The sequence below is a fragment of the Hemiscyllium ocellatum genome, assembly GCF_020745735.1.
Source record: "Hemiscyllium ocellatum isolate sHemOce1 chromosome 27 unlocalized genomic scaffold, sHemOce1.pat.X.cur. SUPER_27_unloc_1, whole genome shotgun sequence".
NCBI classification, from domain to species: Eukaryota; Metazoa; Chordata; class Chondrichthyes; order Orectolobiformes; family Hemiscylliidae; genus Hemiscyllium; species Hemiscyllium ocellatum.
Genome location: NW_026867476.1, coordinates 725375 through 741312, shown reverse-complemented (window position 1 = coordinate 741312; position 15938 = coordinate 725375). Strand labels below are relative to the sequence as shown.

The 15938-nt window shown below is 53.0% G+C and overlaps 2 protein-coding genes across 2 annotated transcripts in view; one reads left to right on the top strand and one right to left on the bottom strand.

Moving 5' to 3' along the window:
* The window catches only part of LOC132807052 (uncharacterized), a 69644-nt gene that overhangs the window by 20214 nt on the left and 33492 nt on the right, over positions 1-15938 (top strand). The window contains exons 3-6 of the mRNA XM_060821355.1: positions 48-478; positions 1593-1744; positions 2525-2761; positions 4493-4742. Of these exons, the coding sequence (XP_060677338.1) occupies positions 48-478; positions 1593-1744; positions 2525-2761; positions 4493-4742 (1070 nt within the window). The remainder of the gene's footprint in view (positions 1-47; positions 479-1592; positions 1745-2524; positions 2762-4492; positions 4743-15938) is intronic.
* On the bottom strand, positions 4628-15711 carry LOC132807120 (zinc finger protein 229-like). Its single transcript, XM_060821424.1, has 2 exons — positions 13940-15711; positions 4628-4962 (listed from the first exon to the last, which is right to left on the bottom strand). The coding sequence occupies exon 1, from the start codon at positions 15188-15190 to the stop codon at positions 13979-13981; it is 1212 nt and encodes a 403-aa protein (XP_060677407.1). The 5' UTR covers positions 15191-15711; the 3' UTR covers positions 4628-4962; positions 13940-13978.

Below are 15938 nucleotides of genomic sequence, written 5' to 3'. Positions count from 1 at the left end.
TCCGACCCACCCCCCCCCCCCCCACTCTCACTTGCTGGTGCCGGAAGAAGCGACCCACCTCCCGCAGACGGATCAGGGGAACGGCCGCTCCCCGGTGGGCCAGCAGGGCAGCTAAGGCGGTGCGCTCCTTGCCACACACCCGGAGCAGTGTGGGCCCGCTGGTGTTTCCAGCAGGTTGGACTCGGTGGCGAAGCCCTTCCCGCGCTCAGGGGGCAGGCGAAACGGCCTCTCGCCAGCCTGGCCACCAGGTCGGGCGCCCATTCGAAGCCCGCGCTGCAGTCAGAGCACTTGAAGGGTTTCTTGTCAGCGTGCACCCGCTGGTGGCCTGTCAGATCGCGGGAGTCTCTGAAGCCCTTCCCACAGACCGGGCAGCCGAAAAGGCCTGGGCGTCGGTCATCAGGTCCCCCCGCCCGAGCTCTTGAAGCGCCGCCCGCACTCCAGGCACGCGAGGGGGTCTCCCGTCAGTGTGGGCCCACCGGTGCGTGGTGAGGTGGCACGACTGAATGATTAGATTCTCTACAGTATGGAAACAGGCCCTTTGGCCCAACAAGTCCACACTGACCTTCCAAAGAGTGACCCATCTCTCTAGCCTATATTTACCCTGAGTAATGCACCTAACGCTACGAGTAAAAAATGAGGTCTGCAGATGCTGGAGATCAGAGCTGAAAATGTGTTGCTGGTTAAAGCACAGCAGGTCAGGCAGCATCTCAGGAATAGGGAATTCGACGTTTCGAGCATAAGCCCTTCATCAGGAATGAGGAGAGTGTGCCAAGCAGGCTAAGATAAAAGGTAGGGAGGAGGGACTTGGGGGAGGGGCGATGGAGGTGGGATAGGTGGAAGGAGGTCAAGGTGAGGGTGATAGGCCGGAGTGGGGTGGGGGCGGAGAGGTCAGTAAGGAGATTGCAGGTTAGGAGGGCGGTGCTGAGTTGAGGGAACCGACTGAGACAAGGTGGGGGGGAGGGGAAATGAGGAAACTGGAGAAATCTGAGTTCATTCCTTGTGGTTGGAGGGTTCCCAGGCGGAAGATGAGGCGCTCCTCCTCCAACCGTCATGTTGTTATGTTCTGCCGGTGGAGGAGTCCAAGGACCTGCATGTCCTTGGTGGAGTGGGAGGGAGAGTTAAAGTGTTGAGCCACGGGGTGGGTTGGGTTGGTTGGTCCGGGCGGCCCAGAGGTGTTCTCTGAAGCGTTCCGCAAGTAAGCGGCCTGTCTCCCCAATGTAGAGGAGGCCACATCGGGTGCAGCGGATGCAATAGATGATGTGTGTGGAGGTACAGGTGAACTTGTGGCGGATATGGAAGGATCCCCTGGGGCCTTGGAGGGAAGTGAGTGTGGAGGTGTGGGCACTACGGGCAACTTAGCACGGCACCTGACCTGCACATCTTTGTGACTGTGGAAGGAAACCGGAGCAAACCCACGCAGACACGGGGAGAATGTGCAAACTCCACACAGGCAGTTGCCCGAGGCTGGAATCAAACCTAGGTCCCTGGTGCTGTGAGGCTCAACCACTGAGCCACCGTGCTGCCCCCTGAAGCGCTTCCCGCCCGCCCGCAGTGCAGGTGAATGGCCTCTCCCCCTCCCCACCCGTGTGCAGCCGCTGGTGGAGCAGGAGGTCGGAACACCGCCGGAAACCGGACCTGCACCGAGAGCACTCTCATCGGGTGTGGACGCAACAGCGACGCGTCAGCTCTCGGTGAATTTCGAAGGCCGTCCCTGAACGGTCTCTCATCGGAGTGGACCCCTCCGGTGAGTCGGCAGCGTGGACGACTGAGAGAATTCCCTTCCCACAGGCAGAGCAGACAAAGGGCCTTTGCTGGGCCTGACCCCGGTGGGTGACCTTCCAACTCAGACAGGTCAGTGAAGCCCTGTTCCTGGCAGTCCCCGGGATTTGCCACAGCTTCTCCCCCACCGCCGCCGCTGCGCGCGTGCTCCCAGAAGCCAGATGACCGTCTGAACGACCGCACACGGAAACACGGGTGCGGTTTCAATCCGTCGCGGACGCTACTTTCCCCTTCCGTGTTCAAAGCCCGAGGGTGTGCAGGTGGCGATAAAATTCGGCGGCCCGGCCAGGTCCTGACGTGACGGTTTGAGATCCCCTTTCTGTTTTCCAATCCCCTGGAGAACTGACTCGAAGCAACTAAACATGGAACGAGGAATGACGAATGAAGGAATCCGATCTGAAGGACTCAGAATTTGTAGGAAGCAGCGAAAGACAAGGTTGACATGAAAGCTGCTAGAACGTCAGAAACAAACGCTCTCGTGAATGCCCAACATTAGCCCTGCCTTTTCTCCAGAGGATGCTGCTAGACCTCTTGAGAGCTTGCAACATCCGCAGTTTCAGATTTGCAACATCCGCAGTGTTTTTATTTTATTCGTTAAAACCAAAATCCCCAACTGCTTCACTAATTCCCTTTCAGGGACTCAGTCCTGGGTCTAAATGGGCCTCCTTGGTGGGGTTGGTGGAGGGGGTGTAGCTGCAGAGAGAGAAGAGAGGAATTTCCCAACTTCCCAACTTCCCAACTCAAGCAACATTTCTCAGGGTCGAGCCTCCCGTCAAGGCGCATGCGCCCCGCTGCCCCGCACAAAGATGGCCGCCGCGCCCAAGAGGGGGGCGCCCGCTCTGCGCCGACCGAGGGCCCGGGTGCCGCTTACTCGGGGCCCGAAGCCTCCGCGGCGGGCTCCTACAACCTCCCCCACCCCCCGTTACTTTCCGACAGCCGCCTCCCCTCCCTCCCTCCCTTCAGGGACGCGGAGCCGAAAGGTGTGAGCCTCCTTGCGCATGCGCCGTCTGGAACCCCTCACAGCGCATGTCCATAACGGGAGAGCGCCCCTCCCCCTTTTCCTGAGCAGACGACGCCTGCGCAGAAGGGGCTGTGCTACATCATGGACAGTGTGTTCCATGGTCTGGGCAATTAGATTACTTACAGTGTGGAAACAGGCCCTTCGGCCCAACAAGTCCATACTGACCCGCCGAAGCACAACCCACCCATACCCCTACATTTCACCCCTTACCTAACACTACGGGCAATTTAGCACGGCCAATTCACCCTAACCTGCACATCCCTGGGCACTATGGGTAATTTAGCACGGCCAATCCACCCTAACCTGCACATCCCTGGGCACTATGGGTAATTTAGCATGGCCAATTCACCCTAACCTGCACACCCCTGGGCACTATGGGTAATTTAGCCTGGCCAATTCACCCTGACCCGCACATCTTTGTGACTGTGGGAGGAAACCGGAGCACTTGGAGGAAACCCACGCAGACACGGGGAGAACGTGCAAACTCCACACAGCCAGTCGCCTGAGGCGGGGAATTGAACCCGGGTCTCAGGCGCTGTGAGGCAGCAGTGCTAACCACTGGGCCAGCGTGCCGCCCTCAATGTTGGGTCACTGCACCCAGCAATGAAATGGCAATATTATTGAATTTCAAAAATGAGTTGCAATGGGGACAAGGTATAAAAAAACCGATTGACTTAATTGATGCAGATACCAAAAAAAAAATCACAGCCCACCTCACATCAGTCAGAGGAGAAAGTGAGGGCTGCAGATGCTGGAGATCAGAGCTGAAAATGTGTTGCTGGTTAAAGCGCAGCAGGTCAGGCAGCATCGAAGGAACAGGAAATTCGACGTTTCGGGCACAAGCCCTTTAATTATGCCCGAAACGTCGAATTTCCGGTTCCTTGGATGCTGCCTGACCTGCTGCGCTTTAACCAGCAACACATTTTCAGCTCACATCATTCTGAGACAATAGATAGAGCTCTCAAGGATCGTGGAATCAAGGGTTATGGGGATAAGGCAGGAACAGGAGACTGATTGAGGATGATCATAATGAACGGTGGTGCAGGCTCGATGGACTTCAACAGTCTCATTTCCCCTTCCCCCCACCTCCTCCTCGTTTCATACTTCCAGCTCAGCACTGTCCCCAAGACTTGTCCGACCTGCCTAGCTCCTTTTCCACCTTATCCACTCCCCCCTCTCCTCCCTGACCTATCACCTTCATCCCCTCCCCCACTCACCCATTGTACTCTATGCTACTTTCTCCCCACCCCCACCCTCCCCTAGCTTATCTCTCCACGCTTCAGGCTCACGGCCTTTCTTCTTGATGAAGGGCTTTTGCCCGAAACGTCGATTTCGCTGCTCCTCGGATGCTGCCCGAACTGCTGTGCTCTTCCACCACTGATCCAGATTCGAAGGGCAGAATGGCCTCCTCCTGCACCTATTGTCTATAAAAGCAGAAATTGCTGGAAAAGCTCGGGAGGTCTTGGCAGCTTCCCTGCAGAGAAACCAGGGTCAAAACTCACATGACACCAGGTCATAGTCTGAGAGGGTTTATTTGAAAATGCGATCCCCCCTTTTAGAAGTCAGCAGACTTGATACAAGGATTCCTAGCCTCTGACCTCCCCCTGTGTGTAGCCACTGCAGTTTTGGGTTGGCCAGGTTTCTGGGGAATGATAACCACCCACCCCCAACCCCCAGCTCCCTCCCTCCCAGGATAAAGACAAAATAAGCAAGCACAACATCATTGGAACATCAAGCAGTGATCTTGTTAGTGACAGGCATCACTTGGCATCAGCGTGGCACAAACATTACACGCCACTTGTCAGCCCGAGTCTGGATATTGTCCAGATCCTGTTACATTTGCGCACAGCCTGCTTCAGTATCGGAGGAGTGGTGAACGGTGCTGGACATGGTGCAACTATCGGTGAACATCCCCCACTTCTGACCTCCCGATGGAAGGAAGGTAATTTGATGAAGCAGCTGAAGATGGTTGGGCATTGGACACAACTCTGAGGAACACCAGCCAGCGAGGCCCTTGGAGCTGAGATGACTGACCTCTTAACAATCACCGCCATCTTCCTTTGCGTTAAAGATACCGCTAATCAGAGGAGAGTTGGTCTCCTGATTCACCCTCACCTCACCTCTGGCGTTCATGTTTTTTTTTGTCCAGGTTTGAACCAAGGCTGTAATAACAAAATAAGAATCCCTGGGGGCAATCTATTTTCTCAGGCTTTTGAACAAATACATAAACATCAAATACTATGGCTGTGTATGTATCAATAACTTTACTGTTTCTCTTATTTCTGTTGTGAGACCTTGATCAGTTGGGCCGAGGAGTGGCAGCTGGAGTTTAATTTAGGTAAATGTGAGGGTGTTGCATTTTGGTAAGGCAAATCAGGGCAGAACTTATACACTTCATGATAAGGTCCTGGGTGGTGTTGCTGAACAAAGAGACCTTGGAGCGCAGGTTCATAGCTCCTTGACTGGTAGACAGGATAGTGAAGAAAGCATTTGGTACGCTTCCCTTTATTAGTCAGAGCATTGAGCGTAGGAGATGGGAGGTCATGTTGCGGCTGTACAGGATATTGGTGAGGCCACTTTTGGAATACTGCATTCAATTCCCGTCTCCCTGCTGCACGATGAAACTTGAAAGGGTGCAGAGAAGATTTGCAAGGAAGCGGCCAGGATTGGAGGGTTTGAATTTCTAGGGAAGAGGCTGGGGTTGTTTGCCCTGGAGCGTCGGAGGATGACACCTTACAGAGGCTGAAAAAAAAATCATTGGCGAGGCAAGGACAGGGTGAATAGGACAGGTCATTGAGTATTTTTAAGGAAGAGGTATTTAGATTCTTAACTAAAAAGGGAATCACAGGGTCTTGAGCTGCCAAGGAGAATGGAGTTGAGGCCAAAGTCAAATTAACCACATCCTTGCTGTGTGCTAGGGTAGGCCAGAGAGACCTCTGATTGATAATTCCTGATGTCACGAGGAATTAAGGGCTACGGGGAGAATGCGGGTAAGTGGAGTTGAAATGTCCATCAGCCATGATTGAATGGCGGAGTGGACTCGATGGGCCGAATGGCCTGACTTCCACTCCTACGTCTTACGGTCTTCGTCTCTGGGGTGAGGGGAGTTCAAAAGTAGAGGGCGTAGGTTTACAGTGAGATGGGGAAGATTTAGAGGGGGACGTTCTTCCACACAGAGAAGGGCGCACGTATGGAATCAGCTGCCAGAGATGGCGGTGCAAACCGGTACAAATACAACATTGAAAGGGATGGGCACACGTGAATAGGGAGGGTTTAGAGGGATGTAGGGCACTTGCTGGCAAAGGGGACTGGATTAATTTGGGAGCTCCGGACGAGTTGAACCAAAGGGTCTGTTTCCATGATATGCAACTTTACGGTTCCTCTCTGGCTTACAACGGTCGGCCGATGTCAAGGAGAAAACTGTGGCTTGTTGTTTTGTTCACAGAACGTATTCTCGGTCTGAACACTGGGAAAAGGACCTGACAGAGCTGAGAACAGAGGACTTGCTCTGCGGGAACATGGGAGGAAATCAACAGCACCCGGGACGACAGAGAAAACCAGAGGCGTCCTGAACCCTTGACAAACACCGGAGCGTCAAGACCAGCACATTTTCACTGGGAATGCTACCTCGCTGATCCGGGGATGGTGCGAGAGAGACCAGTTGTCCCAGTCTTTGAGAGGTGACCTGTGCAGGTACAGGTGGTTCAGCGACAGCTTTTGTCATTGGTTAGCTCAGTGTGTGCTGGTCACCTTGCTACGGGAAGGAGACGAATAAATTGGAGAGAGTTCAGAAAAGATTTACCGGGATGCCACTGGGACTGGAGGTTTTGAGGTAGAAGGAGAGGCTGGGGCAATTTTTTTTTTTACACACTGGAGTGGAGAGGGATGATTTTACAGAGGTTGATATGATCGTGGGGGGGGTATGGATAGGGTGAACACACACAGTATTGGCCCTACAGTGCAAAGGGGCATGGTTTTAAGGTCAGAACTCTTTAAAAGGGAACTGAGGGGCAACGTTTTCATGCAGTGGATGGAATGAACTGCCAGAGGAAGTGATGGATGCAGGTGCAGTTACAACAGTGAAGTCACAGGTAGATAGGATAGTGAAGGAGGCGTTTGCTATGCTTTCCTTTATCGGTCAGAGTATTGAGTACAGGAGTTGGGAGGGTCATGTTGCGGCTGGACAGGACATTGGTTAGGGCCACTGTTGGAATATCGCGTGCAATTCTGGTCTCCTTCCTATCGGAAAGATGTTGTGAAACTTGAAAGGGTTCAGAAAAGATTGACAAGGATGTTGCCAGGGTTGGAGGGTTTGGGCTACAGGGAGAGGCTGAACAGGCTGGGGCTGTTTTCCCCTGGAGCGTCGGAGGCTGAGGGGTGACCTTACAGAGGTTTACAAAAATATGAGGGACATGGATAAGATAAATAGGCAAAGTCTTTTCCCTGGGGTCGGGGAGTCCAGAACTAGAGGGGCATAGGTTTAGGGTGAGAGGGGAAAAGATATAAAAGAGACCTACGGGGCAACTTTTTCACGCAGAGGGTGGTACGTGTATGGAATGAGCTGCCAGAGGATGTGGTGGAGGCTGGTACAATTGCAACATTTAATAGGCATTTGGATGGGTATATGAATAGGAAGGGTTTGGAGGGATATGGGCTGGCAGGTGGGACTAGATTGGGTTGGGATATCTGGGTCAGCATGGACAGGTTGGACCGAAGGGTCTGTTTCTGTGCTGTACATCTCTCTAACTCGATGACATTTGAACAGGTATATGAATAGGAAGGGTTCAGAGGGGTACGAGTCAACCGCAGGGAAATGGGACTCGTTTAGTTTGGGGTTACGGACAAATCGCAGCAAAGGGAATTACAGAGTCACACAGAACGGAACCAGACCCTTCGGTCCAGCCCGTTCCATGCTGACCAAACTGAACTAGTCCGGCTGGCCTGCGTTTGGCCCACAATCCAAAGATGGACAGATGAGGATGGACTGGTCCTGCTAAGTTACCCACAGAGCCCGGGGATGTGTCGATTAGATGCCCTTACAGTATGGGAACAGGTCCCAACAAGTCCACACAGACCCTCGGAAGGAGTAGCCCACCCCAGACCCATTCCCCTAACCTCTGCTCGCTCCTGACCGACGCACCAATCACTACGGGCAATTCAGCATGGCTGATTCACTTTACCTGCACGTCTTCGGAGGGGTGGGGAAACCGGAGCACCCGGAGGAAACCCACGCAGACGCGGGGAGAATATGCAAACTTCACACACAGACGATCGCCTGAGGCGGGAATCGAGTCTGGGTCCCTGGTGCGGTGAGGTGGCATTGCTAACCACTGAGCCACCGCACAAGGGTTGGGTGAATCTCGGTCATGTTAACTTGCCCATAGCGTTAGTCAGGGGTAAATGTAGGGGGATGGGCGGGGTCAGAGGGTCAGCATGGACTTGTTGGGCCAAAGGGCCATGTGTCCATCCTGTAGGTATTCCATAAGAAATTGCTGAGGGTTTTACAGATTGCACTGTGTGTATCGTGGGTCAGACTTGGAGCTAGTGCTCCTCCCAAGGGGGGGATGCGACCGTGTTTCATTATGCCTGCTCAGACACCAGCGCCTGCCAGTTCCTTCTTAACCGTGAGATCAAACAGAAACACCGTCACCCATTCAGGAGTTCAGTCATTTCAGAGAGTTTCCAACCTCCTCCCCTTCGGATTTAGCCTGACCCCATTCCTGGGGACGTTGCTTGCTATCGGAGGTGTGGCCGATCTCAGAGTGGCACACTCCCCACCCTCCCCATCGCCCTTTCCTTCCTGCCTGCCCTCTCAAATAGTCATTTACAGCCCCCTCCCAGTGCCAATCCCCTTCCCAGCATGCTCTCCTCATTGGCGAAAAGCTCAAACCCCGTTCACCTCTTATTCGATCCTTATGTTTTTGTTCCGTGCGACTAAGTCGTGAACTGTGCAGTTTTGCCACTTCCGTCCCCCATTTAGGTTAATTAGATTAGATTCCCTACCATGTGGAAACAGGCCCTTCGGCCCAACTCGTCCACACCGACCCTCCGAAGGGTAGCCCACCCAGACCCATTTCCCTCTTGAGTGATGGCACCTAACGCTACGGGCAACCTTCCACGGCCAACTCACCCTGACCTGCGCATCTCTGTGACTGCGGGAGGAAACCCCCAACGGGGAGAGTGCGCGGCTTTTTTAGTTTTGAAAGAAAAGATTACGGCCGAACACTCGGCCCCCCTTCTGTCCCAGAGCGACCGTTCGAGTTGTCCCCCGACTTCTGGGTTCGGCCACCTCATCCACGTCCCAGAAACACGAATCAAATCGCACCTCTTCAGAGTCGAAGCAGACCCTTCGGCCCGACCAGTCCGTGCCGACCATGATCCCAAACAGAACGAGTCCCGCCCGCTTGGCCCACATCCTTCCAAACCCTTCATGTCCAAATGTCTTTTAAATGTTGTAACTGTCCCCTTCATTCGTCGCTCCCACGGAGAAGTTCAATCCACAGCCGAACTAGCCTCCGTGGAAAAAGAAAATTGCACCTTGACTTCTTTAAAATCTTTCTCCTCGAGCCTTAATCCCTACGGTGTGGGAACAGGCCATTCAGCCCAGGCCTCTGAAGAGAAACCCGCTCCCAACCCATTCGTCTACCCTGTTACTTTATATTTCCCCTGACTAATCCACCCTAACCAGCACATCCCTGAACACAACGCACAATTTAGCACGGCCAATCCACCCTAACCTACACGTCCCGGAACACAATGCACAATTTCCCCTGACTAATCCACCCTAACTAGCACATCCCTGAACACAATGCACGATTTAGCATGGTCAATCCACCCTAACCTACACGTCCCTGAACACAACACACAATTTAGCATGGCCAATCCACCCTGACCAGCACATCCCTGAACACAATACACAATTTAGCATGGTCAATCCACCCTAACCTACACGTCCCTGAACACAATGCACAATTTCGCATGGTCAATCCACCCTAACCTACACAACCCTGAACACAATTTCACCTGACTAATCCACCCTAACTAGCACATCCCTGAACACAATGCACGATTTAGCATGGTCAGTCCACCCTAACCTACACATCCCTGAACACAATGCACAATTTAGCATGGCCAATCCACCCTAACCTACACGTCCCTGAACACAATGCACAATTTCGCATGGTCAATCCACCCTAACCTACACTTCCCTGAACGCAATTTCCCCTGACTAATCCACCCTAACCAGCACATCCCTGAACACAATGCACGATTTAGCATGGTCAATCCACCCTAACCTACACGTCCCTGAACGCAATTTCCCCTGACTAATCCACCCTAACCAGCACATCCCTGAACACAATGCACAATTTAGCATGGTCAATCCACCCTAACCTACACGTCCCTGAACACAACACACAATTTAGCACGGCCAATCCACCCTGACCAGCACATCCCTGAACACAGTGCACAATTTCCCCTGACTAATCCACCCGAACCAGCACATTCCTGGGCACTATAGGTAACTAAGTGCGGCCAGTCCAACCTAACCTACACATCCCTGGGCACTATGGGGAATTTAGGATGGCCAATCCGCCCTTAGAAACCTTTGGGCTGAGGGAGGAAACTGCAGCACCCGGAGGAAACCCACACAGACACAGGGGAGAATGTGCAAACGCCACAGAGACCGTCATCTGAGACTGGAATCGAACCTGGCGCCCTGGTGCTGTGGGGCAGCGTTGCTAACCACCGCGCCACCACGCCCACCCCAGGGAAAAGACACCTGCCGTTCACCTTACCTATACCCCTCATAAATTTTATAAACATCTCTAAAAGGTCCCTCCTGGGCTCCAGTGAAAACAGTGCCAGTCTGTCTCGCCTCTCCCTACACAGCTCCAGCCCTCCACACCCAGCAACGTGCTGGTAACTCTCTTCTGAAACCTCTCCACCCCTTAACAATATCCTTCCTGCAACAGAGCGGTCAGAAATGGGACCCAGTACTCCAGAAGAGGCCTCACCAACAGCCTGCATCAACCTTAACGTAGTGTCCCAACTCCGATACTCAAAGGTCTGTGCAATCACCTAACCACCCTGTGATGCTTCCCTGATCCCCTAGGTTCCTCTGTTCTGCGCTATCCAGGGCCCGACTGTTCAGTGTGTTAGTACTGTCCTGGTGTGTTTTCTCAAGTTCAATGCCTTTCTTAACGTCAGTAGTTAATCAGGGATGGGCTGGTTCGGGTGGATTAATCAGGGGAAATTGTGCATTGTGTTCAGGGATGTGCTGGTCAGGGTGGATTGACCATGATAAAATGTGCATTGTGTTCAGGGATGTGCTAGTTAGGGTGGATTGACCATGCTAAATTGTGTGTTGTGTTCAGGGACGTGTAGGTTAGGGTGGATTAGTCAGGGGAAATCGTGTTCAGGGACGTGTAGGTTAGGGTGGATTGACCATGCTAAATTGTGCATTGTGTTCAGGGATGTGTAGGTTAGGGTGGATTGGCCGTGCTAAATTGTACATTGTGTTCAGGGATGTGCTGGTTAGGGTGGATTAGTCAGGGGAAATTGCGTTCAGGGACGTGTAGGTTAGGGTGGATTGACCATGCTAAATCGTGCATTGTGTTCAGGGATGTGCTGGTTAGGGTGGTGAGATCTCTCATCGGAGATTCTGTCCAACCGCAGTGAATATCTGTTTCAGTGTCTGCCATTGGCTGGTTTACCAATCTACTTCCCAGTCAAATATCCCACTCAGCTTTGCCCTTCTTACATTTAAAATACTTGTCTGACGCCTTTGCTTCGACTTTTCAGACCGGAGGTAAAATTGACCCGCCTTCTGGTCACTACTGCCTGCCCTGCCTTCTCTCTGGGACCGTCCATGAACCCTACTGCACCACCAAAAATCCTTCAGCCGTTGTCCCAATCGTCTCCGGAACGCGTGGTTCTAGAAAACCATGCATTCGACAAGCTCCTTAGATGACTTACAGTGTGGAAACAGGCCCTTCGGCCCAACAAGTCCACACTGACTCGCCGAAGCGCAACCCACCCGTTTCCCCTAGATTTACCCCTTCACCTAACACTACGGGCGATTTAGCGTGGCCAGCTCGCCTGCACGTCTTTGGACTGTGGGAGGAAACCCACACAAACACGAGGAGAACGTGCAAACTCCACGCAGAGGGTCTGCCCGAGGCGGGAATCGAACCTGGGTCCCTGGCGCTGTGAGGCAGCAGTGCTAACCGCTGTGCCACCGTGCCGCCTCCTTGTCGAGACACTCCGTACCGACCCTAATCAACTACCAATCTAGTTTAGTTGTAAGTTAAAAACTCCCCACATTGTTGTCCCTTTTTAATTATGTACGGAACTTATGTTTTCTTAATCGTTTCCAATGCAGCGAGCTAGAGGCCCGGAGTGGAGTGGGCTAGAGTCCTGGATTGGAGCGGGGCAAGATGGAGCGGATTGTCTGAAGACCTGGAGTGGAGCTGGAGGCCTGGTGCGGAGTGGAGCAGAGCGGACGACGAGCCAGAGCACAGCAGGAAGCCCTGAGGGTTTTGTTTAACAGGAGGGGAAAGTGAGAGCTGCAGATGCTGGAGATCAGAGCTGAAAATGTGTTGCTGGAAAAACGCAGCAGGTCAGGCAGCATCCAAGGAACAGGAGATTCGACTTTTCGGGCATAAGCCCTTCTTCAGGAATGAGGAGAGTGTACCCAGCAGGCTAAGATAAAAGGTAGGGAGGAGGGGCTTGGGGAGGGGCGTTGGAGATGCGATAGGTGGAAGGAGGTCAAGGTGAGGGTGATAGGTTGGAGTGGGGGTGGGGGTGGAGAGGTCAGGAAGAAGATTGCAGGTTAGGAGGGCGGTGCTGAGTTCGAGGGTTGGGACTGAGACAAGGTGGGGGGAGGGGAAATGAGGAAACTGGAGAAATCTGAGTTCATCCTTTGTGGTTGGAGGGTTCCCAGGCGGAAGATGAGGCGCTCTTCCTCCAACCGTCGTGTTGCTATGGTCTGGCGATGGAGGAGTCCAAGGACCTGCATGTCCTTGGTGGAGTGGGAGGGAGAGTTAAAGTGTTGAGACACGGGGTGGTTGGGTTGGTTGGTCCGGGTGTCCCAACAACCAATCTCCCAGATCAGGATTCCTGGAATTTGGCTTCTCAGTAACACCAGGAGCTGGTGGGGTCTCAACAGAGTTGGGCGCTTCAGTAAACGTCTCCTGGCTGCTACTCCCTCTGAGTTTTCTCTGGGTGATATTTCCCTTCTGGATTGGAGAACCGTATGTGAGAATCTGTGCCCGAATTTTTGTCAAGCGGGTGGGTTTATGGGACGGTATAGAACGATACAGCCGCAGAACAGGCCCTTCGGCCCTCGATGTTGCGCCGACCTGTGAACCATTCTAAGCTCATCCCCCCCCCTACACCATCCCATCCTAATCCATGTGCTTATCTGGGGCTTGTTCAAATCTCCCTAATGTGGCTGAGTTAACTACATAGGTAGGTAGAGCATTCCACACCCTGACCACTCTCTGTGTAAAGAACCTGCCTCTGACTTCTGTCTCTCACCTCTCAATTTGTGTTATGCCCCCTTATACAGGCTGACGTCATCATCCTAGAAAAAGACTTTCACTGTCTACCCTATCAAATCCTCTGATCACCTTGTATGTCTCTATCACACCCCCTCTTAGTCTTTTTCCTTCCAATGAGAACAGACCCAAGTCTCTTGGTCTTTCCTCACAAGAGCTTCCTTATCCAGACCAGGCAACATCCTGGTAAATCTCCTCCAGGTAATGGTGGAAGTCAACTCGTAATTGGTATGGTATCTGTTATTCTGTTAAGTTTTCCAATAGTTAAGTTATTCTAAACTCCTTTTCCTTTGGCTGCATTTTGACTTTAAATAAATGGTGTTTCGCTTAATATTGAGTAGTTTGCAGCTGGGATATGGCACTTCACACGTACATTTAAAATAAGAAAAAAAGTTAGGCTACCTTAAAATATTTTGAGGGCATCTGCTCTGGTTCTTAAGGCTTGGAAATTGGAGTGGGTCGTTCAACGCACCCCTGCAAGCCTTTCATTCACACACAGGCCGGTCAAACAGATTCCCCGACATTTATTTGAACTTTACCCAGCACGTTAAGCACCAGACCAGTTACAATGAAGACTTACAGCAGTTAAAGGCAGGCTCGACAGTCCAAATGGACATGGTCAGTCCTGGACAGGTCTGACAACAGAATCCACGCTCAGTGCACACTTGTGAACTCGCTGGTGTCTCAGCAAGTTGGATAACCGAGCAAATCCCCTCCCGCATCGAGAGCAAGCGAACGGTCTCTCCCCGGTGTGAAGCTGCTGGTGTCTCAGCAGGTGGGACGACTGAGTGAATCTCTTCCCACACACCAGGCAGGTAAACGGCCTCGCCCCGGTGTGGACCTGCCGGTGCATCAGCAGATACTTCCTGCTCTTAAAGCTTTTCTTGCAGTCGGGGCATTTGAAGGGCCGCTGGTCAGTGTGGACGTGCTGATGTTCGGTGAGCTGGGACGGCTGAGTGAACCCCTTCCCACACGTAGAGCAGGTGAACGGTCTCTCCCCGGTGTGAATGCGCTGGTGGATCAGAAGCTGCGGGGAGTCAGTGAACCCCTTCCCGCACACGCAGCACGTGAATGGCTTCTCCCCCGTGTGGACGCGCTGGTGTCTCAGACGATTGGACGATCGGGTGAACCGCTTCCCGCACACAGAACAGGTGAATGGCCTCTCCCCAGTGTGAACCCGCTGGTGTGTCAACAGGTCCTGCTTGCTTTTAAAGCTCTTGTCACAGTTCGAACAGTTGAAAGGTCTTTTCTCAGTGTGAACGCGCTGGTGTGTCTGCATTTGGGATAAACGCCGGAATCGCCGCTCGCACAGGGAGCAGGAGAACGGCCTCTCCCCAGTGTGAATCCGTTGATGGAACTGCAAGTCATTTTTACTTTTAAAAGACTTGCCGCAGTCCAAACATGAGAAAGGTCTCTCATCAGTGTGAACAAGCTGGTGCGTCAGCAGGTAGGATGACTGAGCAAATCCTTTTCCACAAATGGAGCAGGTGTAAGGTCTCACGCCCGTGTGAGTGCGCTGGTGTCTCAGCAGCTCCTGGTTGCTTTTAAAGCTCTTCTCACAGTCGGCACATTTAAAAGGCCTCTGATCAGGACAAACCCGGCCCATCGGGTTTGACGAAGCAAACTGCTCCGGACCACCAAGGTTGGCAAAGGGCTTCTTGCGAGCGTGTACCCTCTGGTGCAAGTACAGGCTGGACGAATAAGCAAACCTCTTCCCACACTGCGTGCACGTGAATGGCCTCTCCCCAGTGTGCCTGCGACGATGAATATCCAGCTGAGAGGGGTAACTGAAGCCCTTCCCACAGTCTCCACATTTCCACGGTTTCTCCATCCTGCTCTCCCAGCTGGACAATCAGTTGCCCACGCACAGTGCACGCGGACACTCCCTCATCGCTGCAAACCCAGGCGCGGAACCGGGTAGAAGCTTTACCTACTCGGCTGCGTATCCGCAGTGCTTTTCTGGTTCCCCCACAGTTAGTACAGACGTCTCTCCCTCCACATTCAGACTCTGGGGCACTCAGATCCCAATTAACCTCAACCAGATCCTGGTGGATGGTTTGGCTTGGACTCATGCACCTTTTAAATCCTCTCCTCTAACACACTGTACAGGGGGGGTTCACCAATACCAGTCCCAAATGGACACTTTCTGGAGGACATTTCTTTTTACCTTCTTGTTCCTCCAGGGTTGCAGACCCAGGTCCCACACAATCCCCCTTCCTTCCTGCCTGGACTGAAATTCAAACCCATCCCACCATTCCTTTCCTCTATTTCCCAGTCTGAGACCTTCTCCTCCCTGTGTGTGTGTGTGTGTGTGTGTCCCTCTCCTTCAGCCAACTCCAGTCCCACAAACATCCAGACTCTGGCGCACACTGATGACGCAAACATGGGCTGCCTTCCCCACCCCACAACTTCTTGGGTGGTTTGACAGCAGGTGGTGGTGGGCGGGGCCGGAGGACCGAGTGTGGTCCTCCAGCCATTCGGAGTGAAGGGCTGGAGGACAGCGTCTGTGATGTCAGAGGTACTCCAACCAATCAGAGCTGAAGGAGGTGGGCGGGTTGGCAGTGTCAGCGCGCGTGTGT

What these genes read in the sequence shown, in the direction of transcription:
- LOC132807120 (XM_060821424.1), bottom strand. Translation starts at nt 15,190, where the DNA reads ATGGAGAAACCGTGGAAATGTGGAGACTGTGGGAAGGGCTTCAGTTAC.